The sequence below is a fragment of the Pelodiscus sinensis genome, chromosome 1, assembly GCF_052426305.1.
Source record: "Pelodiscus sinensis isolate ZL-2025 chromosome 1, ASM5242630v1, whole genome shotgun sequence".
NCBI classification, from domain to species: Eukaryota; Metazoa; Chordata; order Testudines; family Trionychidae; genus Pelodiscus; species Pelodiscus sinensis.
In genome coordinates, this window is record NC_143052.1 from 197,224,542 (window position 1) to 197,249,454 (window position 24,913).

Here is a 24,913-nt window from a genome sequence, read left to right on the forward strand (position 1 = left end):
GGCTTCTAGGTAAGTGGCAAGGAAGGCTGCCCCCAAGCTCTGCCTCTGCCCCCACAGCTCCCATTGGCTGCAGTTCCTGTCCAGTGGGAGCTGTGAATCAGTGCTTGGGGGCAGTGCACATAGCCTCACTGGGCATCCCTGTGTCTAGGCGCTGCCAGCATACGTCACTGCTTCCTGGGAGGTGCCTGAGGTAAGCGCTGCCCGCAGCCTGCACCCCACCCTCCTACCCCAACCTTGAGCCCCCTCCTGTACCCCAAACCACTCATCCCCAGTCCCACCCCAGAGCCCTCACTCCTACTTGCATCCTAATCCCCTGCCCCAGCTCAGAGCTCCCTCCTGCATCCTCAACCCCTCATTTCTGGTCCTACTCAAGAGCCAGTATCCCCAGTTGGAGCTTTCATCCCCTCCTGCACTCCAAACACATGCCCCAGTCTGGATCCCTCTCCCACATCCTAAGATTCTCATTTTTGGACCTGCTCCAGAGCCTGCACCCTCTGCCCCTGCCCAGAGCCCCAGGTTGATTGCTCATATCCCACACCTCAAACCCTCTCCCACACCTCAACCTCCTGCCCCAGCTTGGTGAAAATGTGTGTGAATGAGCAAGGGTGGAGAAGAGCGAACAATGGAGTGGTGGGGAGGGCCTCTGAAAAGGGGTGGGGAAGGGGCAGAGCAGGGAATGGGTTAAGGGTGTTCATTATTCTTCAGCTAGAATGTTGGCAACCTCACGTGACAATGTAGCTAACACACTAGTGGCTGTGACAGATTCGGTTTTCCATTTGCTAATTTAGAGCCCTGTTCCGCAATGCAAGGTGCTAAATGCTTTGTGGGAGTTTCTGAGTGCCCCAAACTCTCTGTGAAGCAAAGGTGAGTTGAGTTCACTCGTCACGTAACATTATTGTACTCAGAGCTCTTTTATTATATTTGCTTTATTTTGTATTTCTTGTAAACCCTGAACTGGATTGATTTTTCTGATTATTTGTACCTGTTTTTAGTAAAATTGTAACAAAACAATATTTTAAATATACACCCATCAAAAGAAAATAAAGCATTATCAAGCATGCTTACAATATTCTGAATCTTTTTTTTTCTTCATTCCAATCATACACAAAAAAATGTGCTACATTTTTAGATTAAGAAATGTTAATCATCTCTCACATTCATTATATTATTCAGGCTTTTTAAACCTTAATTACACAAATCAGTTGTTAATTATAAATATAGAACATTTAGGTAAAAGTTTGCAATAATAAAATATTAAAAGATTTTCTGTTATATTAGTATTTAGGTAAAACATGAACTAAAACATTTTCTGCTAGTTCTAGTATTAAGGTATAGGCTATATAGAATCAGATGTCTTTAAATAAAATTCTACCCTAAATCTTGATCCTCCAAATGATTACATATATTAATAATTTTCTGCAAATGATTCACCAGTGAATTAAATGAAATTATTAACATGAGTAAAGTTACTCACATCCCCATGTGTTTGCATGATCAAGGTCTTAATAGGCTGTTAAATATCAAATCAAAGATAGCATGTACTCAATAGCTCTGTGTATACTAAAGTAACATCTATAAAAGAAAATACAGCAACCCATTAAATAGCAAAATAAAAGCTTTGGGCAGCACAAGAGAATTAGATATACAGCATCAATAAATACATGCAAAAGAGAAATACTTCAGTATGGATTTGATCCAAAGACCATTGATGTCAGTAAAAAGAATCCCACTGATTTAAATGAACTTTGGATCAGGCCTGAAGTGACACAGAATTTTTTTTTAAATGTTATGGGATAATCCATTAATCTGGACCAGGAAGAACTTCTTATGAAAAACATTTAAAATATTCTCTCAAGGGAAGAAAAAACTTTGTCACTAGAGTGGCTGGTCGTTGGGATAAAATTCTTGTTCTGAGGATCTTCTTTGCCAAGAGGTCTAAGTCCAGCTCCATGTTTGAAAGAGAATACTTACTGAAAAAACAAACAGACAAACAAAACAATAAACGCTCATAATGTTCCTCCCATAAATTGTTCTTTAAAATATCTCTTCTGTATCGGCTCAGTCCTGCTAACTGTGGGGCACGCTGGCTCTGATGCAGTAAAGCATTGGAGTACATGCTTAATTTTAAAAATGTTAGGAGTCTCCTTGGTTTCAGTGACCCTTCCTCCCCACTTAACATTGAGCATGTGTGCCAGTGCTTTGCTGAATCAGGGCCAGCACGCTCAGTACCTACAGAATCAGGCACTACCTGTTGATTGGTCTTGATAAATGAGGCAGTCACTGAGACTTTCATTTCCCCCAGCAACAGAACCTATCCGGCAAATATTATTCACTGGAGTAGTCCCATTAGTGTCAATGAAATTATTAACATGAATAAGGACTACTCGTACTTGTCCATGAAAAGATTTGCAGGATTGGGCTCTACATTTCAAACAAACCAGTGGATAGCTTTGACAGGATGAGGCTACTCCATTTAATGCTGTGAAAAAATGTCTTTTGAGACATAAAAAAGTTTAAGACTATTTCCCAGCAACAGATTCTTTGCAGTTGTTGTAATAACTGGCAATGTAACTGAGAGTTTCTCTGTCTGAACGAGTGCCATATTGGCTGTAATTCAATTAAAAAAAATTAGCCTTAAGCTCACGTTTTTTAGTAAAGGGTTTGATTTTTATTAAAACTATGTCTTGTCTGCAGAGTTTAGAGTTTAAAATGGTCTAATGTAATTTTCTTCGGGCATAAAACCAGTGGTTATAGTGACATTGCCTGTGGGTATCTGCAGTGTGGAGCACATTCATTACATGAGAAATTCTCAGAAGCCAATTTTACAGAAAAACATTCTGGGAAAGCAGGAAGTGAGGCAAGTCTTGTCCAGAGGATGTGAGAACTCTGCATTCTTCTTGTAAGCATTTTCTAATGATTGCATAGATGATTTGCAGCATCTTGCACCTAAATGGATATAATTAAGGTTCCCTTGAAGTAACAATCATAAAGCCCATAACGAGAAGCTTCATACCTGGGATGTAAAAAACCTTAAGGCCCCAAACTAGTACTCAATGGGTACTCACTGCATTTCAGGATCAGATCTTAATACAAGATTGAAACATGGCATCCCTGATGGCAATGTTCTTAAAGCAGTAATGGGTACCAGCGGCATGTTCTATGTGTGGCCCATGAGACATTTTGTTTACTGTTCCCCAGGCTCAGGATTGCCAGATTCTGCTGGTTGCTGTCCACAATTTTCCTTCCATTTTACTAAGGTGAGGGCATGTGGCGTGACGCTTGGCTGCACACAACATTGACTGTGAGAACTGTGCACTCCCTCTGCATCTAATCAAAGTGTGCTACAGTCCAAGCAGCACACCCCACAGATTCTAGGAACACAAGTGCAGTTAACAAAATCACCTTATCCTGGGAGACCATCTTGGTTAGGACAATCTTGCAGCCCATTGAGAGGGAGGGCCAATCATGCAGCCCATTCTCTAGCTTAGGTTGCCCATCATTGTCTTAAAGGGATGAGAGTGAGGCGATAATAGAAATAAGGGGATGAATTGGAGAAGAGATGGATTTCTCCAGTCTTCTTTTGCCACATCCACATTCCCAAATGGCTGAGTAAGGCTTCAGGCTCCATTTAAATGAGAATGGAATCTATTTTAACTTCTCCCAGCAGGTTTCAAACTCAGAATGCAAGTTTGGCATGCCAAATTGAGATAACTTAAAAAAAAAAACCAAACATGAGTAGTCCTGTGGCACCTTAGAAACTAAGAAGAAATATACATAGTATCATGAGTTTTCAGGGGTAAAACCCTCTTCTTCAGACGAAATGGTCTTGAGATGATCTCATTTGAAGAAGTGGGTTTTGCCCATGAAAGCTCATGATACTATATATATATATTTTTGGTAGTCTCTAAGGTGCCACAGGTGCCACAGGATTACTCATTGTTTTTAAACTTACAGACTAACATGGCTACCCTGCTGAGACTTAGCGATCGCTTAAGTATGTGAGAGTGCAAGCTTCAGAAACAGAGTAAAAGTACCAGAGTTAACTGGGGGACACAGCAATTTGAAGTGTCTGAAGATACATACCTTTAGAAAGCCCTTTGTTAACTAAACTAGTCTTCAGCTTCTTTGGATCAGAGACAAGCCATTCTTTAGAAAAACCCTGCAAGTAAACTGTTGTGTCACCTTTTAACAGATGGTATGTTGCTCCATAAGATCACAGCATTCTGGACAATTTCTTTATATTCCCTGTGTATGGTCACTGCCTCTGTCTTTTAAAAGGGAAAAATATGCAAACGTCTTAGTAGCCAGACATCTTCTGCCACGTGTTGATACTACATTGTATGGTAGTCACCAAAAATGTTTAAGAACAGCTTCTATCAATTCACAACATGCGTAGCTAGTTTTTTTCATATGATTGTTGCCCTTCTGTGGGGTAAATTGGGCAATGTGTGAGCAAGTGTCAGAATTTTCCAGATTTTGAAATTTAAACAATTTCAAATTTTGAAAATTCAAAAATAAAAATAGATTTTTTTGCTAAATATTTTGCAATTCCCTGTTTTTCAGTCAACAGGTCAATACATACTTCCATATTTCTAACATTACAGAGCAGTTCAACTCCTTTTGAATTATAAATTTTTTTTTTGTACATTCACATTTTTTCCTGACCAGCTTTAGTGGGCACTTTCACATACAAGTAGCCCCTCTGACTTCCAACAGGTTACACAAACAATTGATCGTTGTCTGAAGAGCATTACTAGTATTTCTAGAAGGAAACCAACTGATCTAAGTATCAATCATTACAGCACACAGAAAGGGAACAGAATTGAATTCTTAAAGACTGCATATTTTAGAGCAGGCCTGCACAACTCAGAAAGCGGCGAGGGCCTTATTACTCAAAAGAAAACAGCTGCAGGCCACAAGTAGAGCTGCCAGATGCTCTCTCAAAAAATACGTGGGCTAAAATTTTTGCCGAGCCAAAAAACAAAACAAAACAATCACCAACCATGTCAGGCATACAAAAAAAAATAAATAAATAAATAAAATAAAAAAAAACAAACACCCCACCCCGCACCACCCGGCTTCAGCACGCAACCACAGGAAGCGCTACCAGGCACAAATACTGGACTGTCTGGTAGAAAACGAGACACTTGGCAACCCTACCCGCAATGGTAGGTTGGGAGGGGGGTGATACTTTATTAAGAATTTTTCAATTAAATCAGGCCTGCACAACATACAGCTCCCAATGCCCTTATCCTCTCCTCTCCCAGCATCACCCTGTCCCTCCTCCCACTGACACTTCCCTCCTGCCCTTTTCCTCATTGTCTCCACTTGGGCCTCTGGCATTTGTCTCTCCTGCACGCTGTCCCTTGGTGCCTTCCCCTTTCTCTTGACCTGCCCCCCTCCCCTCAGTCAAGCCCCTTCCCCTCCACTACCTGGCTTCTGCCTTCCAGTTTACGGGGCTGCTGGAGCAGTGATGTCTGGCCGCCACGTGACGCCAGCATCCTGGCATCTGCTGGCATCCTGCCCTCTGGCTTGCGCCCCGCCTCCTCGCACCAGAGCTGCTCGGAGGCAGCCCGGCGGTGAGAATCACCGCACTTCCCCCTCCCCGGCGGCGCTCCACTCCTCCACCTGTCTGGCGGATCGGATGGGGCCACGCTGCCCGTAGTCATCACAGGCTGCCCAGTGAGTCCCTGCAGGCCGCATGCGACCCTCGGGCCGTATATCATGCAGGCCTGTTTTAAAGGATTAATTCCTGAAAATATATGGTGTGATATCAGATAGAAGCTGCTAGATGTTTAATATTGTTCTAGCAATTAATGCTAATGGTAGTTTCCTTCAAAAATAATCTTTCAATTCTCTTCAGAAAATACACCTATTGCTGCTGTGTAAAACCTTCGTCCAGACCAGTATAATATGAATGAAAGACATGTAACTTTTTGGATCATGAGTCGTCAGTTTCAGCCATTGTAAGTTGAATGGCTCTCTGCAATTGTAAGCCATGTAACTCTCAGTTATGTCCCTTTCTATTGTAAGCCATGTAACTTTCATGTAATGTTTCAAGTTCTGCAACTTCTTAAAAACTTTGTAACTTCCTGTACAATCTTTAAGTTCTGTAACATTCTATCCTATGACAGGGGAGTGTGTGCGTGTGTGCAAGTGGTGTGAATAGGGTGTGTAAGTGAATAGGGTAATGTCTGCACCTTTGTGGAGAGGAGCCATGAGGCCACAGAGAGGAGCCAGGGGCTAGGTGTAATCTTTGCTGGCACATGAGAAAGACAAGAAACAGAGGTGCAGTGAAGATGAGAAGAAATTAATATTCATGAGGAAAATGAGGTCTAGGTGGGCCTCTCCATGATGGACACAGAGATAGAACTCGGTGTACATAACGTGGACCACCCAGCTCAAGAAATAGAAGAAAGCATGCAGACCATGGGTTGTACGATCAGCTTGCCAGCCCGGATTGGTGACTGGATTTTATGTGTACCTGAAAGAATCGTGAAGCTGTATCTCTGTCTTCTTTTTCTAGCACCAGATTATCCACAAACATCCAGAAGAATGGCCTGGGACTGCTCTCTGGGGGTTTCCCATATTGTAGGATGCGGTGATATTGATAGAAATACCAAGCTGGGGCAAAAGGGAGGAGGAGAAAGGAAAAGAAGAGTGAAGCAGGTAGCAGAGACACGGTGCCCATCCTGTCTTGCTCTGCCAGTGGGACAGTGCAGCTTTCAGAGAGAGGGGCTATAAGAGCCTCTCTGTCACTTTAGCAAAGAAAGCAGTGCAGGACATATGAAATGAGCCTGGAGAGGTTCCTCTTTCACACAGATACAGTTTTCCATTACTTCAGTTTGAGGAGTCATTTCTCATTTCCCTCACATGCACCATGTAAGCAGAGAGACAGTGAACACGGGATCAGCCCTAGCCCCGGCGCTTGAATAAGCACTTGCTTCTACTAGATCTGAAATGGACCCCAGAGCCACATGGGACAGAGGCAAATTTGAGCTGGAAATGAGGGATGCGCCTCGGAGTCACCAATGGTCAGGCTCCACACATTACATGGAGGCCCTGGTAAAGGGCAGGGCGGTGCTGCCCAGCCTGAGTGGCTGCAGTTAGCCCCAGGAGAGGAGGATGCTTCCTGAAGCTCCATGTTGTGCAGGGGGAGCGTGAACACTAAAATGCCTACTTCATGGGGTGCCAAATAACTACAGCCTCGCGGTGTGTTGGTCAGAAGAGACCACTGTGATCACCTAATTCTCTTTCCACAAAGCCAGTGACAGTGTGGAGGAGGACAGAGCTGCTTCTCACTCTGGCTGGAGCACTAGGAGCTCTCTGGGGGTAAAGATGGTTCAGGCCCTCTGCTTTCTGGCATTCTGGCCTGCCCTTGTGTGGGCTGTTCAACTCTTATATAGAGTGAGGGTCTTCCCTGCACCCTCTACCACTGCATACTCGCATTAAGATGAAATGGAATATGGCCGCTACCATAGAGATTGTAAGGTCAAAGGGCGTCTCCTAGGAAATCTCTCTCCTTCCATAGGTGAGGAGATATAGCAGATTTAATACAGTTTAATTAAAATTGTTGTCTTCTCTCTCTCTCAAATGCTGGGGGAATCCTATGGCCTGTGGTATCCTGGAGGTTTAGACTATGATCACAGTCACAGTGGTCCTTTCTGCTGTAACAGCACAAAGAGCTGTAATCCCCAGAGGACTTATAGCCAGCAAAGCCCACTTTAACCTGTCCCTCCCAAATCCTGCTGGACGGGGCACGTGTCAGAGGATGGAGGGCTGTGGTCAGATTGCACTGTGTTGGAGAACTCCCACAGCAGTATTTTGATTGCTGGCACAAGTCAAGGTAATTCAGAACCATCTTGAGAGTACTGCAAAATCACAGGAGGTGCCAAACCACATCTCAGCACTCCTGGGAATAAGGAGAACAGACAAATATCTTAAGCCACATTTTGCTCCACCCCCATCTCCTCAGTTGTACCATGAGGAGCTCTGGTACAGTTAAAGATTTAACTCTGTCAGACTGATTAATTATATATCATTTTATACTCCATGACACCTCTTACCGGGAGTGTGTTTGTAGGAATTTCCAACTGGAGGAGTGGAACCAAATATGAAATCAAAAGGAGCCACTTCTTTTACCTAATAAGATGTACAAGTTTCAGAACTTCTTGTTTCTTTTAGAACCATGTATTTACATTCTTTTTTTGGTGGCTATTAAAATGCAAGCTTTTGCATACAGGCACTCAGACACTAAAGGCTGTGTCTACATTGGCAAGATTTTGCACAAAAGCAGCCACTTTTGCGGAAAATCTTGCCGCCTGTCTACAATGGCCACGAGTATTTGCTCAAGAACACTGACATTCTACTGTATGAAATCAGTGCTTCTTGCACAAATACTCTGACGCTCCCGCTCAGAGATAAGTCCTCTTGAGCAAGTGTTCTTGTACAAGAGGCCAGTGTAGACAGGTAACATCAATTTCTTGCACAAGAAAGCCCAATGGCTAAAATGGCCATCGGAGCTTTCTTGTGCAAGAGAGCATCTACACTGGCACGGATGCTTTTGCGCAAAAGCAAATCTTTTGCACAAAGGCACATGCCAGTATAGACGCTCTCTTGCGCAAATACTTTAACGCAAAAACTCTTGCGTTAAAAGTATTTGCACAAAATCATGCCAGTGTAGACACAGCCTAAGAGGATAGGTGTGGTATAAGAACCTGAATGGAACAGAACCTGATATGAGCAGTGGCTCTATCTGAAGAATTCTTTCCCTCCTAGTTTGCCCAATGCAAGCCTCTCTGGGGACATTATCAGATGTCACTCCCAATCACAGATAATTCTGCATTATTCTCTTATTAAGTCACAGAGGGCTTGTACTTAATGCTTAAGTTAGCATTTAGTCATTGCATAGCTCTCACACAACTGAAAACCAGAACGTGGTGTTGAGTGCAGTGTGTAGTTCAGAACCCCAGCTTCTAAAATAGAGTCTGACCTTTGGTCTTTGCAGCCCATGCTGCACTGTTCCATAACAATAGCATTTTCTCCACACAGATTCATCCTTGTACTAAACATGCAAAAAAAGAATAACTGATCTGTACCAAGCAGCCAGTAATGTCTGCATACAGAAGGCCAAATTTTCAAAATGTAACCTGTATTTGTGCACATGATGTTTTGCACTCAAATCAATTACATATGGAGTTAACCCTTGTGCATGCAGGTAATAGAAAATACATGCACATGGTGCCAACAACAATACATCAGAAGACACAGTGGTGAGGAAATTGTATATACAAAGGATGAATGTCATTAGCTGCACAAAAATCTCCACCCTCCTTTTAAAGTGGACATGAGTTGGCATAATCTCTCAAAGACTGGCATAAAGACCACCAGACTTTGCAATACAAGACCACGGCATGAAAAGAAAAGGAACTAGGAGTTTAGAAAGGCAAATGGCAGCATAGTGAGTGGTCAGATTTTGAAATACTAAATATGGTATGGGTTATGCTATTTATCCATCACTGAAATTGCAGAATGGCGGTGTACTTTCAGTGGGCAAATGAGGATGGTTTGAATAAAATTAATTACAGAGTGACTTGGACATCTGTAAGGGTGTGTCTAGACTACAGAGTTGTTGTTTTTTGAAAGTGGAGTTTTTTTGAAAAAACTGTACCTGCGTCTAGATTACTGCCGCATTCTGTCCACAGTAAATCGAAAGAACACAGCAGTTTTGTCGATGGCAGTAAACCTCATTCTGAGGCCTTGACAAACAGCAGCGAAATCTACTCGTCAGCCCCGCACTGTGCATGCGCACGCCGCTAGTGAACGGGGAAACCGGCTAAAATCTACTCACCATGGGCGAGTAGATTCAGTGATTTGTCGAGCCCTGCTCATTCTACAAGGAATAATGCCTTTTTTCGAAAGTCATCTTTTGAAAAAAGGCGCTATTGCATGAAAACAGGGCTTTTTCGAAAGAGAGTGTCTAGACTCTCTTTCGAAAAAGCGAGCCGCTTGTTCAAAAAATCTTGTTGTTGTCTAGATGCTCTTTTTAGAAAGAGGCTTGCAGTCTAGATGTAGCCCAAGATTTCACAAAGAAAATACTGCCACCATTTCAGGCGGGATCTCTCAATTCTTGGAGCAGGGGAGATTTTCAGTCAATTAATTGAATCCTCGTAGCATGTACTTGATTAAACCATGCATTTATATGGAGAATCTGCTCTTCCATTGCCCCATTATACAAAGTTTGGTAAACATAGACCCACATTTCCACTTCTCTCCTCTCTTCCCCAACTGAGTAAGGAGATTTTCCAGTAGGGACATTTGCATTAGGGGCAATAGAATTACTGTTATTTATTGCTTGCGTTGTGGTACTGCCCACAGGAACCAATCAAGCCAAGGCTCTAATATACTAAGGTGCTCTACATACATAAGAATGGCACAGTGGGTCAGACCAAAGGTCTGTCTAGCCCAGTAGCCCGTCTTCCTATAGCGGCCAATGCCAGGTGCAACAGAGGGAATGAACAGAACAGGTAACTGTATGTCAAGTGACATATAAAGCACATATGAAGATACAATACTCACTTGAAGGAACTTACAGTTCAAGGACCCGATCTAGTGCCCACTGAAGTCAGTGTAAAAACACCCAGGCTACGTCTAGACTGGCATGATTTTCCGCAAATGCTTTTAACGGAAAAGTTTTTCCGTTAAAAGCATTTGTGGAAAAGAGCATCTAGATTGGCACGGACGCTTTTCTGCAAAAGCACTTTTTGCGGAAAAGCGTCCGTGCCAATCTAGACGCGGTTTTGTGCAAGAAAGCCCCGATCGCCATTTTCGCCATCGGGGCTTTTTTGCGCAAAACAGTTTTTAGCTGTCTACACTGGCCCTCTTGAGCAAAAACATTTCCGGAAAAGGGCTTTTGCCCGAATGGGAACGTCAAATCATTTGCGCAAGAAGCACTGATTTCAGACAGTAGAACGTCAGTGCTTTTGCGCAAAAACTTGCCAGTCTAGACGCAGCCCCATTGTCTTCAGTGGGCACTAGCTGGGACCCTAAGGAAAGCGTCTATAACAGAAGAATCCTCCACTCACACTCCTCAACCTGGATCCAGGGTGTAGTGCAGTTCTGCTGTCCCTCTTACTATTACTGAGGCCTGTGGTGGTGCCTGCGGCCCATTACATGCTCACTTTGAGACTCAAGTTTTGGCAGGTAGATGTTCTTTGTTTGTAAACACACTGTCCACATCCCAGATTCTCTTCTGCCCACCTGTGAGCCCCTCCTGTAGAAGCACTGGTGTGATGTGAGCTGCTTTTCAGCCCAGTCCCAAGCGAGAAGGCAAGGATCTCACTTTGGCCTGCCTGACCTCCCTCCCCTCAGAATGATGAAGGTTCTGCTTCAGTTTAGGTCATGCATGGCTACCTGGGGGCTGCTAGTGTTCCCCTACAATTATCACAGCATGCAATAATGTAGCTTCAGAGCTGTGCACAGTTAACGCGGTGATGTTTTCCATGCCGTACTTACATCTGTCCTCCGAACATCAGTGACATCATCTAAGTATGTCAGCCTGCCACCAACCCCCAAGCTGCTGTCCAAAAATCCAAGATTTGTCATCTCTGAAGAATGGAGATTAGAAACACAGTGTTAGTGCTGGAATCTGGGCCCTCATGCACGTTACTTCAGCACACTCCTAACTATAAGCATTGCCTGGGCTGGTGGAGGGACCTAATGTTTCAAACTAAGCACATACTTTTGTCACGGGCCCAGTGAGCAGTTCAGTAACTGACATTTAAGCAGGTAGCTCTTCTAGTATAGAACAGTGTTGGGTATTTACAGCTTCACCAACTGACAAAGCTGAAGACATTTAAAAAAAATCAAGATTACAAACGTGAGATCAAACTATGTAGTGCTGTACTGAATATCCCCACTCGGGCTACAAATAGCAACATTTAAATCCATAACATGGTATGGGATTGTTCTGAAACTTACTCTTTTTTCCATAAAAAATAACATTTTGAAGGGTTTTTTTTTTCTCTTTACTGGTTTCAAAATGGATTTTATTTCCTAAATGTGTTAATGACATTTTCATATACACGTTTATCAAAAACCATTGGTCAAATGTTTTGTTTATGAAGGGTTTTTGGTAAAGAACATGACCAAATGGTTATTTAAATCAGATTTTTGATAATGTTTTTGAAAAATATTAATAGAAAATATTGACAGAAACAATTTTAGCAAAACATTTTTTTCAAAAAAAGTTCTATAAAAAGCCATTTTTTGACAAAAGAGGTCTATCAAAACACATACCTTTATGTTGGTCATAATGATTCATGAAGGGCAAAATGTAACCAAAGCATGGGACTCATTTGTCCCATTGGACAATGGAATTACATCACAGATGAATTTGGCCTGATACATTAATTGATTTTTTTAAATATATCTGTCACAATCGTAAGCCTTTTGTATCCACTTACCTGTGGTAATATTATCAAAAAGGGAGAGAACACGGATTGGTTTACGTTCCCATGCAGATAAAGGCCGATAAATCTTAAGATGGTTCTGTCATAAAAAAAAAAGACCCTTGTTTGCACAACCCATTCTGTTGTGTGAATACTCAACATTGCTCATTAATAACAATAAAGGACAGGTGCTGGCCTGTTTAAGGAATCTATTTCATTAGGACTGTCTCAGCGTAGGCAGGGAACTGCACAGCCTGGAAAACCCGTGGTTAGGAGGTGGAAACATGGGGATCTTTGCCCAAGAGTATTGATGCTTGAAGAACCCGGAACCTAGAGTGAGAACTGTTGATGGGCTACTGATAAGGAATACAAATGCAGGTGCCCTGACACACTGCTTTTTTAATTAAATGATCCACCCAGCAACCATTCTTCTCTTCAGGATCCAGTCAGGATCCCGAAGTCCAGAGGAGGGCATTATACATATGCTGTGGGCATAAGGCAACTAATGGCTATTAAAAGCATTTCAGAACCTTGGAAATTTCTGGAGTGTGATTGACACATTAGGAAGTAATGATTTATATGTTGCAAATAAATATACCTTTGTATGGGAGGAAGAGTTCAGGTTTTCAGCAGTATTTGTCCCCAAATGTTTTTATTTTTGCAAACGACAGCCTCACATCCCTTCTAACAGTACAGCTGATGGGGTTCTGCTTCCACCTGCTGGCGGCAGAATATCTGATAATGGGTATGCTGACTTTCCTCTTGCAGAAGTGGTAAGATACCTTAGTTTTTCTGGAGTCCTCAACTGGCCTCAACTAGGATCTCTCAATTGGCACAGAATACAGTAATAAATGATACAGTTCAAAAATTGCAAAGTTGTTAATTCTAATCTATATTTTGCTTATGACAGCAGCCTGATGCAGTTAATATAGTTTAATTGTTTTAGTATAAAGAAAAGTAATCCAGTATCATAAATGAATCTAGTTCTGAATACTTTGCATGCATTCTTTATCAGAAATCTAATTGATCTTTAATAGTTCTATATTGAGTAAAAATGATCATTCCTTCAATCTATTTTGATAGCACCAGTGTCCCCAAAAAAGTGCCACATACACTTACTGATCGAGAAGGAAAATATATATGTTGAATCACCATGAACATATCTCCTTTTTAGCTCCCTGAAACTGTGTCCTTACTAAAGTGTTTCTTCTTCAGTCCCACACACACCATGATCCTGCAAATACGTAGCAATCTGTGTAATTTTGCTGACATACATGAAGTCAGACACACATACATATGTGCAGAATCAGAGTCCAATGTTGATTTAGGATGCAAAGCTACTGTGTATTGATTTACTTTTTTATAAGAAAGAAGATTCAAGCGTTTGGTGTGAAAACATAAGCACATGTAGGAGAGCATTATTAAAGGATGCGGGAAGAAAGATAGGTCAGAGGTAGGGTCTGTGTCAGCCCTGACTCCTCCATCCCTTTACTTTTATATTAAAAGTCACTTGAGATGCTCCTTACAGATTCCTGATCATAGAAGCTCTTCAGTTCTGCACGCCATCTGTTCTTCCTCTTCAGTAATCCATTTGAACTCAAGGGGAGGCACATGAAACACAACCATGTGTTCATTGCTTTAACTTTCTCTGCAGTACCAGGACTTACAAGCACATCCAGACACTCAAGGCAATAGCACCTACACAAATTAAATAATGTCAATTCAGTGTTTAAACTGTTCTCTGCACACATTTTATGCCCGCAAAAGGCTCAATTTAACTTGTTTGATTGTTTTCTGTTACTTAAAATCATATTCAAGAGAATGATCTCTTCCCTCAGAAATGGTTTCACTGAAGATGCTGGTACATGTGCTATCTGATAAAATGCTATTGTGGTGTACCGTTCATGAATGATCCCCCTCTGTGTTCTTGGCCACACCTTTAAAACAATCAAAGTTGAGATAGATTCAAAGAAACAACCCCAAAATATATGCAAAGCTCAGGGTATGGTAAGAATGGAAAAAGTGGGAGTTCAGTTTGTTTTCAATCAGATGACCTGCCAGGCTAGATCTGTCCAGTAAAACCCACTTGCTTTTTATTTTCATATTAAGTCTAGAGAGCAAATCTAACTACCATTGAACTTAATGGAAAAACCACCTCCTCTACTAATATAGGAGTTAGGTGGGGCCTGAATGCATTATAAGGAAACTCTTGTTTATCTAGGGCACAACAACTAAGGGATAGGCTTTAGGAATGGGATAGGTTATTTCTATGGGGGAGAGTGGATAAAAGGGGGCACCCAAGCCAAGCCAACCTTAAAGATTAAAGTATCCTCAAAATGGGGCAGTTACGTGATACTGAAAAGGGCAAGTATTTGGCTATTTCCCCTGGGGACTGCCCTATGGATTGCCAACTGGCTAATCACACAAACCCAGATATCTTTTCCCCACCTCTGCCCCTTCTTTGAGGCCCAACCCTACTCACTTTATCCACTGCTTGTTCTCCCTCATTCTTATTTTCACCAGACTGAGGTAGGGGGTTAGGGTGGAGGAGGGAGTGTGGGGTGCAGGCTCTGGGAGAGCATTTGGGCTGGATGCAGGGGTTGGGATGCTGGAGGAGGTGTGGGGTACAGGTTCTGGCCATGTAGCACTTACCTTGGGAGGCTCCTGGTTAGTGCTGCAGCAGGGCTAAGGCAGGCTCCTTGCCTGCCCTGGCTTCATGTGGATACCGTAAGTGGTTGGCACATCCCTGCAGTCCCTGGTCGGGGGATGGGAGGGGAGCAGGTGGCTCTGCACACTACCCTTGCTTCAAGCATTGTCCCTGCAGCTCCCATTGGCCATGGTTCCTGGCCAATGGGAACTGCGGAACTGGCACTTGGTAGTAGGTGCAGCTCATGGATACCCCATAACCTCCCTCCTAGTGGCCACAGGGATGTGCCGGCTGCTTCCAGGAATGGCACGGGGCTAGGCAGGGCAGTGTCTTGAATAATATGAAATTTTCCTTAACAGGTTTGTAGAATTTCATTTATTTATTCACATTTATAATGGAGGGTTTTTAAGAGATGGGTTTTTCTCTAATCCCATCTCCTGCTATCTTCCGGATAGTTTGTGTTGAATTGTGTGCAGAACGACAGATGGTTTAAATGTGCATGTGAGTGCTGGACACGTCAACACCTGCACATCCTAAAGATATACGGTAACATGATGATAGGCGGTGAGCACAGTGCAAATGCGGATCTAAAACCCTGACATCCCAGCACCCCAAGCTTATCTGAACTGTGCAGCTAGCTCCAGCCTCAGTGAACTGAACCAGAACCCTCCATGAAAACGTGCCCCTGCAAACTTTACCAGAGTTTGGAACTGGACTTGAACCTTGTGGGTTAGGATATGTCCCTGGGGCGACAGTTAGTCATACTGAGTTGGCTTTAATGTAGCTAGCTGAGGTCCCAGAGCAGTTAAGCCATGGTAGCACATACTTCAGCATGGGCCAACACCACAAATAATTACCCAGGATTTGGGGCCAGCTTTTACTGCCTGTTCTGACACATGCAGCTGCACCGCTCTGGTACCCAAGTTAGCGAGATTAGAGCTAGTTGGAATTTGTCCACTCATGCTGTATCACATGCTGTGGCTGAAGTCTAGACATTCCCTCAGGTCTATCTCTACTTTTTACCTATTACAAGTCGGATCATCGCACATTAGCAGCGTCTTTCCTGAGCAGCAGATGGTACAGTAGGACTGAAAGCCGTCATCATCATACAGGAAAAATGTTTCCACAAAGTTCTCCTTATAAAACAGCAAACTATAGTTAGTTGCAAATGTAGGTTTATTTGCTGAAATGTAACAATCATTCTCAGCTGTTCTGCTTTGCATGTGAGCTTCACTATTATTCATTTTTTATGTAGCACCAGTAATGTGCATGGGGCTTTGCAAACAGAAACATATGTTTTGTGCCCTAGGAAGCATTGCATGTACAACTGAATGTAGACCAAATACTGACAAAGGTGGTGAAGAATGGGATGTAACAGGAAAGCAGTGATGTATTAGATAACTTTAGACAAATAATTACAACACTTAGATTATACATGGTGCTTCTCATAAATAGATCTCAAAAGGAGGCAAATATCAGTACTGTACCCACATTTATAAATAGGGAAACTGAGGCATGGAAAGGGAAGTGACTTTTCCGCAGGGCAACATAATAATATAGAAGTTCTAATTTTTAATGTATTATTTTTATCAATGTGTGCAAACTCTAATGGGAGCCACATTAAAAGATATTGAGTTGAGACATGAGTGTGCCTGGTTAGTGATACTTTCTTATATATTTAGACGAGAATGGGATCATTATGATCAGCTAGGACTTAAAACCTCATCCAATCATTTCTGCATCAAGACCATGGCTTCTGTCCAGGCTACAGAGTATCTTTTTTAAAAATGTGCCATCTGGATCTAAAGCCTTGAGCTGATGGAGAATCCACCGCATCCTTTTGGTAAGTTGTTCCAATGGGCACAGTATTCTAGTATCAATTTGTCTAGCTTCAGCTTCCAGCCATTACATAGGTGCCAGTACTAAGGATGTGGGGGGTGATGAAGCACCTCCTGCCTTGAAGTGACTTTCATTATACCAAGGCTTTACAGTTTGGTACAATGGCTGTCAGCACTCCAACGTTGTATGCACAAGCTGTTCCAGCCCCCCAACATTGTATGTCATCATCCCCTTTTCTGCTAGATTAAACAACAGTCTACTATCAGAACCCTTTTGCCAGGTAGGCAGAGATGCTGCCTCCATGGGTGGTCCAGCCCTGGAGCACCTATGGAAAAGTATTAGCGCGTGCTTATCATTCACAGGCAGCCAAGTTCCCCCTCTGCCCTCCTGTGCCTCCCACCAGTGGCAGCCCCACCAGTTAACTCCTCTCTCTCCCTCCCAGCACTCCTGCCCACTACAACCAGCTGAACTGAGGTGTGCAGGAGGCTCATGGAGGAAGGGGGAGGAGCAGGAATAGGGCACACTCAGGGGAGGGCATAGGAAGAGGGCAGGGGAGGCTGGGAAGACGCCAGACAGGGGTGAAGGCTTGGAGGAAGTTGTCAGGTATGGATGGGGTCTTAAGCACATCCCAGGCTGGGAGGAAACTGGCACCTATGCATGTAGGTGCTTACAGAGTGATCAAGTCACCTTTGTACCATTTCTTAAATAAACTAAACAGACAGTGTTTCTGAGGTCTTATTGTAAGGCAGTAAGGCTTTCTTATTGAGCCATATCAACTACTAACCGTACATGGAGAACAAATTCCTCCGTGGAACAAGGGATGCTGGGTATGAATCTGGAAACTACCACAGCAGATGCAGATTTCTATATGAAACACAAAGAATGTCGTCTTTCAAAATCTGGCATTGCTTAATTTCAGCCTCTCTCACCTATCTCTTCTGGACAAGATGCAGAATTCTACAGACACAGCTCTCAGAAACCCTAGAGGCTAGACATACCCAGATCAGTAACTCTCATTGTTACTTGCTCAACACACCTGTTAGCAATGAAAAACACTGACTGGGATATTCTTTAATTATTTCTAAATAAGAGATTTAAGAATATGGTCCTCTCCTGCATAGCGCAAAGGATAGGAAAAGGGTCAATGTTAACTAACACAGCCAAAAGGGACAACTGTGTTTTTAATACAAACAATTTTAAGCACTGTCAATGCAAGGATCCTCCTCCAGCTGAGATAATCACTGCTGTGGACTTGCCTGTGAGCCATTTCTGTCAAGGTTGCCAGCTAGAGACCTGCCAATACTTCCAAATCCACAAGCTTTGTTCTTAAGGGCTAGATTTTCAATGAGGATCTCTGATCTGAAGAAAAACATGTATCTCTTTAGCCAGACAATTTCTTCTTGGCTTCAGAATCTATTCAGCATCATAGCAGCTTCTGTTCTCTCTGAGGGCTGGCCTAACACACCCACAAATGATCCTGGAAAGGGCACAGATACAGCCACAAGGCAGTGCAGTCTTTGTGCCAAATCAGCTTTCATTTGCATTTTTAAAACAGACAGTTTATATCAAATTTGCTGATAGTGCTAGCGATGAGCCCCCTGAGATGCTGGTCTATGCCCACCAAATCATTTCCTATATGCCAGCAAACCACTAAATGTTAATGTCTTTCAGGCACTAACAGCCTCAGGCAGATTTCAACTAGTGAATCAGAAGCGAGAACGGCTTTGATCCCAGTCCTTTAGGACAGCCATTGTATGGCTAATTTTTGTAATGTATTTTTGTTTATGTTTGATTTCCCCATATTTTTGGGTACTGCTTAGGGTTGGACACTTGGATTTTTTTGATATAGTGGTTAATATGCAGTGTGACATGGAAATTAAGCCACATGGCTAAAATGGCCTATTAGTTGTAGGTAATTTAGTTTGATTACTCACCTTCAATACTCCTTTGGTTTTCATTGACTTCATGTGCAATAAAGTCTGGGGGGAGGAAACAAATTGTAATACCCGTTGTTTATTTCTTCAAAATGTTGCAGAGCAACGATCCATAAGAGTTGGCATAACCTGTATTTTCTGCTATAGAAAGGGTTCTCTGAAATGTATGGGGCCAAGCCTTCAAGCCCTCCCCTTGAAGAAGTTCCATTAGAGTCCATGTGAGTGCTGCATGCAACAAACTTTGATAGTCAATCTTATCAGTTTTGCTCCAAAGTTTCCTATGTGTAGATCAAATAACACACACACACACACACACACACACACACACACACACACACACACACACACTCTCTCTTTCATATATTCAGCAGGTCAAGTTGTAGCAATGCTTAAAGAAACAGTCTGTAAAAGTACCTCTGTTGGGGCTTGTAGGTGTAACAAGCATTATTTCTTCAAGAGAGCCAAGAGATATCACATCGGAAGAAGTGCTTTCTTTTTCTTGCAGCTCTATCACTGGGGGGCGGGGGAGGAAGGGGAGGGAGCAAAAAACATCAGCTTCTTGGACAATAACTCAATTTTTAGCAGCACTGTGATTTTCTAACCAGGAAACACCAGTATAGCTAGTTTGCACCATTGAACTTTTGCCACGTAGGGTGTGTCTAGACTACAGGGTTTTGTCAACAACACTGGCCTTTTGTCGACAAAACTATACCTGCGTCTACACTACCGCTGAGTTCTGTCGACGGCGGTAAAGCTTACTTTACGAGTAACAATGCCTTTTGTTGACAGAGTTCTGTCGACAGAAGGCATTATTGCATCTACACTGTCCTTTGCGTCTACACTCTCATGTCAACAAAGCGGCTTGCTTTGTCAACAGAACTGGATGTAGTCTAGATGCTCTTTGTCAACAGAAGCTTTGTCGACAGTCAGTATCTGTCGACAAAGCCTCTGTCGTCAAAAGCCTGTAGTCTAGACATACCCATAGAGAAACACTAGTATAGCCCACCCACATTCACTGAATTCTTCAAACAGCCCAGAAGTTGGGTATTTATACAGCTGATTTGTGCACAGTTAAGCAGCAGGTGGGGGGAGATCAGTTATTAGTCTGATGTGCAGAGTGGCACAACCCTCATCTGCATTGAAGTGTCAGTTGTGTAACCCACAAAGGAGGCGCTCATATTTCCCAGGGCAACATTAACTGTGAATCAGACACAGTCTCTCCTATGCCCACAGTCTGGTACTGAGCCTCCCTTCCCATTTTCCCCAAAGGGGAGGAAGTTTAAAGTTGATCGTTCAAGTCCAGCCTCCTTCAGGCTGCTCCCAACGCCTCCCAGCGTTGCTTTGGACAATCCCTTGGCTCCAAAGGGCTCACAGCCCCTGGCTGGCTCCTTTGCCCACCTGTCGCAGAGAAGCGGGGTTCCACCTCACTCAGGCCCTCAGCGCTGTCTGTGTCCGACAGGACCAGCGCCGGCTCTGCCTGGGCCATGCTGTGCCTGTGGCCCGATGCGCAGCGCGCCCGCCCGGCAGCAGAAGCGCACGTGGGGACGGGTGTTGACCCCGGCTGGAGAGCGCTCGGGCGCGGTGCAGGGCGCGGCTCGTCTCTCGCGCGGCGTCGGGGCGCTGGAGGACGTGCCGGGGGGCGGTGTTGGAATTCATCTGCCAAGGGAATTCCAGCCTTGAGAGATCGCAGGGACGGGCGACCCAGCCTGGCGGCGGAGCAGGTGTGTTGCAAGGCTCGGGGCATCCCTCCCGGCCTGCCAGTGGTACAGTACTTAGAGCCAAGCTAACGCCGGTGGAGCAGCAACGTGCTGTAGTTGTTCAACCTGTTGGCAGTCTGGTGGGCAGAGCGAAAAAGAGCAGGTTAGAAAGAAAGAAAGAAAGAAAGAAAGAAAGAAAGAAAGAAAGAAGAAACTGTAGCGCCTGTATTATCATTAGCCTGTGCTGTGCTGCAAGTGCTGTAAGCTCTCGCTAGTCTCCCATGTCTTGCTTTAACATATGTACTGCAGAGGCATATCCAGTGTTGTGTATGTATATCTCAGGTATCTATCCCTGTACAAACATTAACTTACTGTCAGAACTCCACAAAACTGTTATTTAAAAAAAAGGTTTATATTTAATACCAGATACTACAATAATAATACTATATATATTCATACAGTTTATAAATTATATATAAATATTTTATAAAACACATATATATAATCATAATACCAGATGTCACAATAGTATTATATATATATCTATCTCTCTATATATTATAAACTGTATATAGATATATACATACAATTATATATATATATATATATATATATATATATATATATATATATATATATACACACACACACACACACACACACACACATATATACAGCTTATATATAATTTATAAACTATAATATATAACATTTATAAACTATATTTATATCTATAATTTTCCCAAGAGGGGAGGAAATTTAGAGTTTATTGCTTAACTCCAGCAGCCTGTACAATAGGCTGCTTCCACCCTTCACCATCCACCCAACAGTGTTATTGACAACCCCCTGGTTACAAAGATCTTGCAGGCCCATGCTGGCTCCAGTCATGGCCTATGCTCACCTATTCCAGAGAAGTTTGGCTCAATCTCTTCTGAGTCCTCAGCACTGTCTATGTCCAACAGGACCAGTGCCGGCTCTGGCACACATTTTATAAAACTCTGACAAATTAACTCTGCTCATAGTCTAGTATTATGATTATTCCACATAAATATATTGGGAGATTTTTGCTTTTCATACACATAGCAATTTTTAAAGATAAAAGCACAAGAGTTTTAGTCAATAAAAAGAAACCTTATTGCATTTGTGTGCATAACTCAACACCTTTTTCTATTAAATTTTTATTGCTGAATGAGGATTTTTTTAAATGAATGATTTTAGGTGCAAATCTTGTCTTTTAGTAACCTCTAGGAGCGATACCAGATACTGCATGCTCTTTCTTCACAGAATTAAAAATAAATAAAGATTAAAAAATGTTAGAAAGAGCAGATACAACCAGTCTCTCTTGAGAAAAAGGATGTCACAACCAACAAAACAGCCCCTACTCTGCCCCTGGACAGTTGGACTGTCCAGAGATAGGTGACAGGGAAAATGTGGAACCAGATGGATATGAATGGAGAGAGCATAGGAGGGAGAATGAGCAGTTAAGAGATGGACTTGAGGGAGGGAGGACGTTATACTTAAGTAAAGAAAAAGGATGGTGGGAAAGTGTTGAGGAAAATAAAAAATAATGTCATAGAATGACTGATGCCAAAATAGTGCACCAAAATGTACAATGCTATTTGCCAGGGAAGTCAGAGGGTGTCAACTGTGTATGAAGAGGGGACCTGAGACCTCTTTTGCAAGGGAGCTTATCACATTACTTCAGTGATTTTATAAATTGCCTAACCTGAGTTAGTGGAGCATGAGAGGTTTGGGTGCGTATTTGTTGATGTTTTGGCAAATAACTCCTCTGGCAAGTTAGTGAAATACAAGGACTGTGTAAAAAAATGTTTTTTAAAATTGTATTTAGTGTTTCTTTTGAACTCTCTTAAAGTCTTCTAAAATGCCAGAAACACAAAGTATTTCAAAATATTTCCAAAGAGGGTTTGCTGTTCTCAGCCAATGGAAGCTGCAGGAAGAGGTAGCATGGCCTTTGCTGCTTCTTGCAGCTCCCAAAGGCCAGGAACAGTGAACTGTGGACAACAGGAGCTGCAAGCAGCTGTATCTGCAGATGCACAGGTAAATAAAGTATCTGGCAACCTTTGATTTGACGTTGAAAGAGAGGTATCTGGAATCAGAAACTTAAGCTGCAGGAAGCCCCTTTGTAAATAGACATGGTCACTGACAAACTGTTGGAGGTAAAGAACCCACATTATACTAGAGTGATATAGCCATAAAGAATTGTCTTATGATAAATGAAAACTATTGTAGTAGATATTATAACACTGGCAGATAATATAATTAATAAACAATTATCAAAGGGTTTCTAGATATAAACAAAAAACAAGGTTGTTCTTTTGCGCCATCTAGTGACTGTGAGAAATACAGACACATGCTCCCAGATCTTTCACAATATTTCTGTTATACTATTCAAGATTTCACTGGTTCATAGTTGCTATTAAGGCAAATCTTGCCTTTAAGGCAAATCTGTAAAATTTATCCTAAGAATGTTGCCTTGGAGTTAGGTTGGTATAATGAGAAGATCATCATGTGATTACAGACAATTGTACTCTTGAAGCAAATAAAGTTAAAATGAGGGGAATTTCACCTGAAAGATTAAATTAGGGAAGAAATTATTGTCATTTTAATGGCAGATATTTTTTCCTGAAGGCAGGAATACATTGTTATAATAATGTGATTTTTTTAGCGAAGGTACTTTCTTCTTGATGCTCCATAAATTTAGACTAAAAAAACTATTTTGAACCTCTCTTGATAGAACTGCCTGCTGTTAGTACAGGAGTCCTATAATCTGCCAGTCCAAAATTATACATACAGAATTCTTACATATTTTATAATCTACATATATAAAATAGTATTGAGAGCTTAAATGATATGTTCAATATATCAGTTTGCATGATGGAAGGCAGTAGCCTTTTATGTGTTATATTTGCAATTAGCCTTCATTCTAAGAGTTCATTCTGGTCATCCCTACTTCTTGTTAGTAACTTGATTCCCATTTAGGGAAATGCAAATTTCTGCATGAGAAAAAAGACTATCCACAAGAGTAAAAAATGGAAGGATTGACCCCTAATGTTTTTTTTAAGTAAACCTATAACTCGAAACTTACTTTTTTGCTCTGCCCACAAAAGGGAACATTTTCTGTAGAGTACAAACAAAAAAATCAAATTCATTCCAAGTTACAGGCTATTCTAGAATTATCTGATTTTAAATGTTGACTTTTGTTGAATGTCTTATTTGTGTATCTCTAGCTCAGAATGACTTGTTTATGTTTCTACATCTCTTTGAAATCTTGTATATGGGCTATTTTTGAAGGAAAAGAATGGTAACTAAGCAAAACTATTTAAAATTTTTTGTTGTTCATAATTGGGGCTCATTCTTGCTTCCATTACCATCAACAGGTGGTTTGAGGGTTTTGTTGTTTGTTGTTTTACCATTGACTTCATTGGGAGCAGGTTGTATAATTCTAATTAGCGTATGCAAGTGCGTTATCTTCTATTGGCTGGTGGCAGCTTAGAAAGAAGAAAGGCTATTTCTGTAGATCCTTCCTATAGCTCAAATGGGGATATAAGTACCTAGAAGAATTGAAAGTCCAGAAATTCTTGCAGGTGTTTTTTTCATTATGGAGGACACATAGTTATGGTTGCAAGCACAGCCTCATTTTTAGCTTGATCTAGATAACTGTTGGAACTTCAAGAAAAAAATCCGCTAAATCCTTTAAATGTGTATGGTTACGTCTCCTTGGCAACTAGAAGGATCCCAAAACATTTCATTTAACCAAGTAAGTATTATTGAGATAAAAAGCCTTTTCAAGATGGCTATTTTTAAACATGTATGCAAAGTTTCTAATGTGTCATCATATCCCTTGACCTGTCCCTTGAAACTGCATTATATCACAAATTTTGAAACAACTAGAGTTTGGAATGGGATTATACAAGAGATCATTTCCAAGGCTAAGAATAAAAAAGAATTACAAAATGGCCAGTAATGGGAAATGAGACAAAATGTTGTGTTAGTGAAACTGATGGAGACAACAGAATGGAAATGGAAAATATTATTTAACTTTATATTTTATTGATTTCTGCTCTCCAAAATCAGGGGAGAACAGAAAACAAGCCAACAAATGACAACAGAACAACTAAACAAATAATAACCACAAGAACAAAAAGAATAGAATGGGAGTTTTCATCTGCTAGGAATTAATAAGAAATGTAGATAAAATCTTTTCAAATTTGTCTGAGGACCTCTTTCTCTAAATGTTACCTGCTTTTTAGCTGCCAGGTTAGCCAAGTCACTAAGCCAAGTTATCGATGGATGCAGTCCTCCTCTTCCAGCCACGCAATGTGAGCC

General features: G+C 41.9%; 1 protein-coding gene across 1 annotated transcript; it reads right to left on the reverse strand.

Annotated features, from left to right (window-relative positions):
- Positions 1 to 1,760: 1,760 nt before the first annotated feature.
- Positions 1,761 to 20,355, reverse strand: DNMT3L (DNA methyltransferase 3 like). The gene is made up of 12 exons (XM_089776246.1): positions 20,268 to 20,355; positions 19,284 to 19,382; positions 18,870 to 18,914; positions 17,720 to 17,799; positions 16,120 to 16,232; positions 13,976 to 14,147; positions 12,465 to 12,549; positions 11,515 to 11,606; positions 8,067 to 8,142; positions 6,485 to 6,624; positions 4,183 to 4,268; positions 1,761 to 1,970 (listed from the first exon to the last, which is right to left on the reverse strand). Exons 1-12 carry the CDS (start codon positions 20,353 to 20,355, stop codon positions 1,826 to 1,828), a joined length of 1,221 nt encoding a protein of 406 aa, XP_089632372.1. The 3' UTR covers positions 1,761 to 1,825.
- Between the last annotated feature and the right edge of the window lie 4,558 nt (positions 20,356 to 24,913).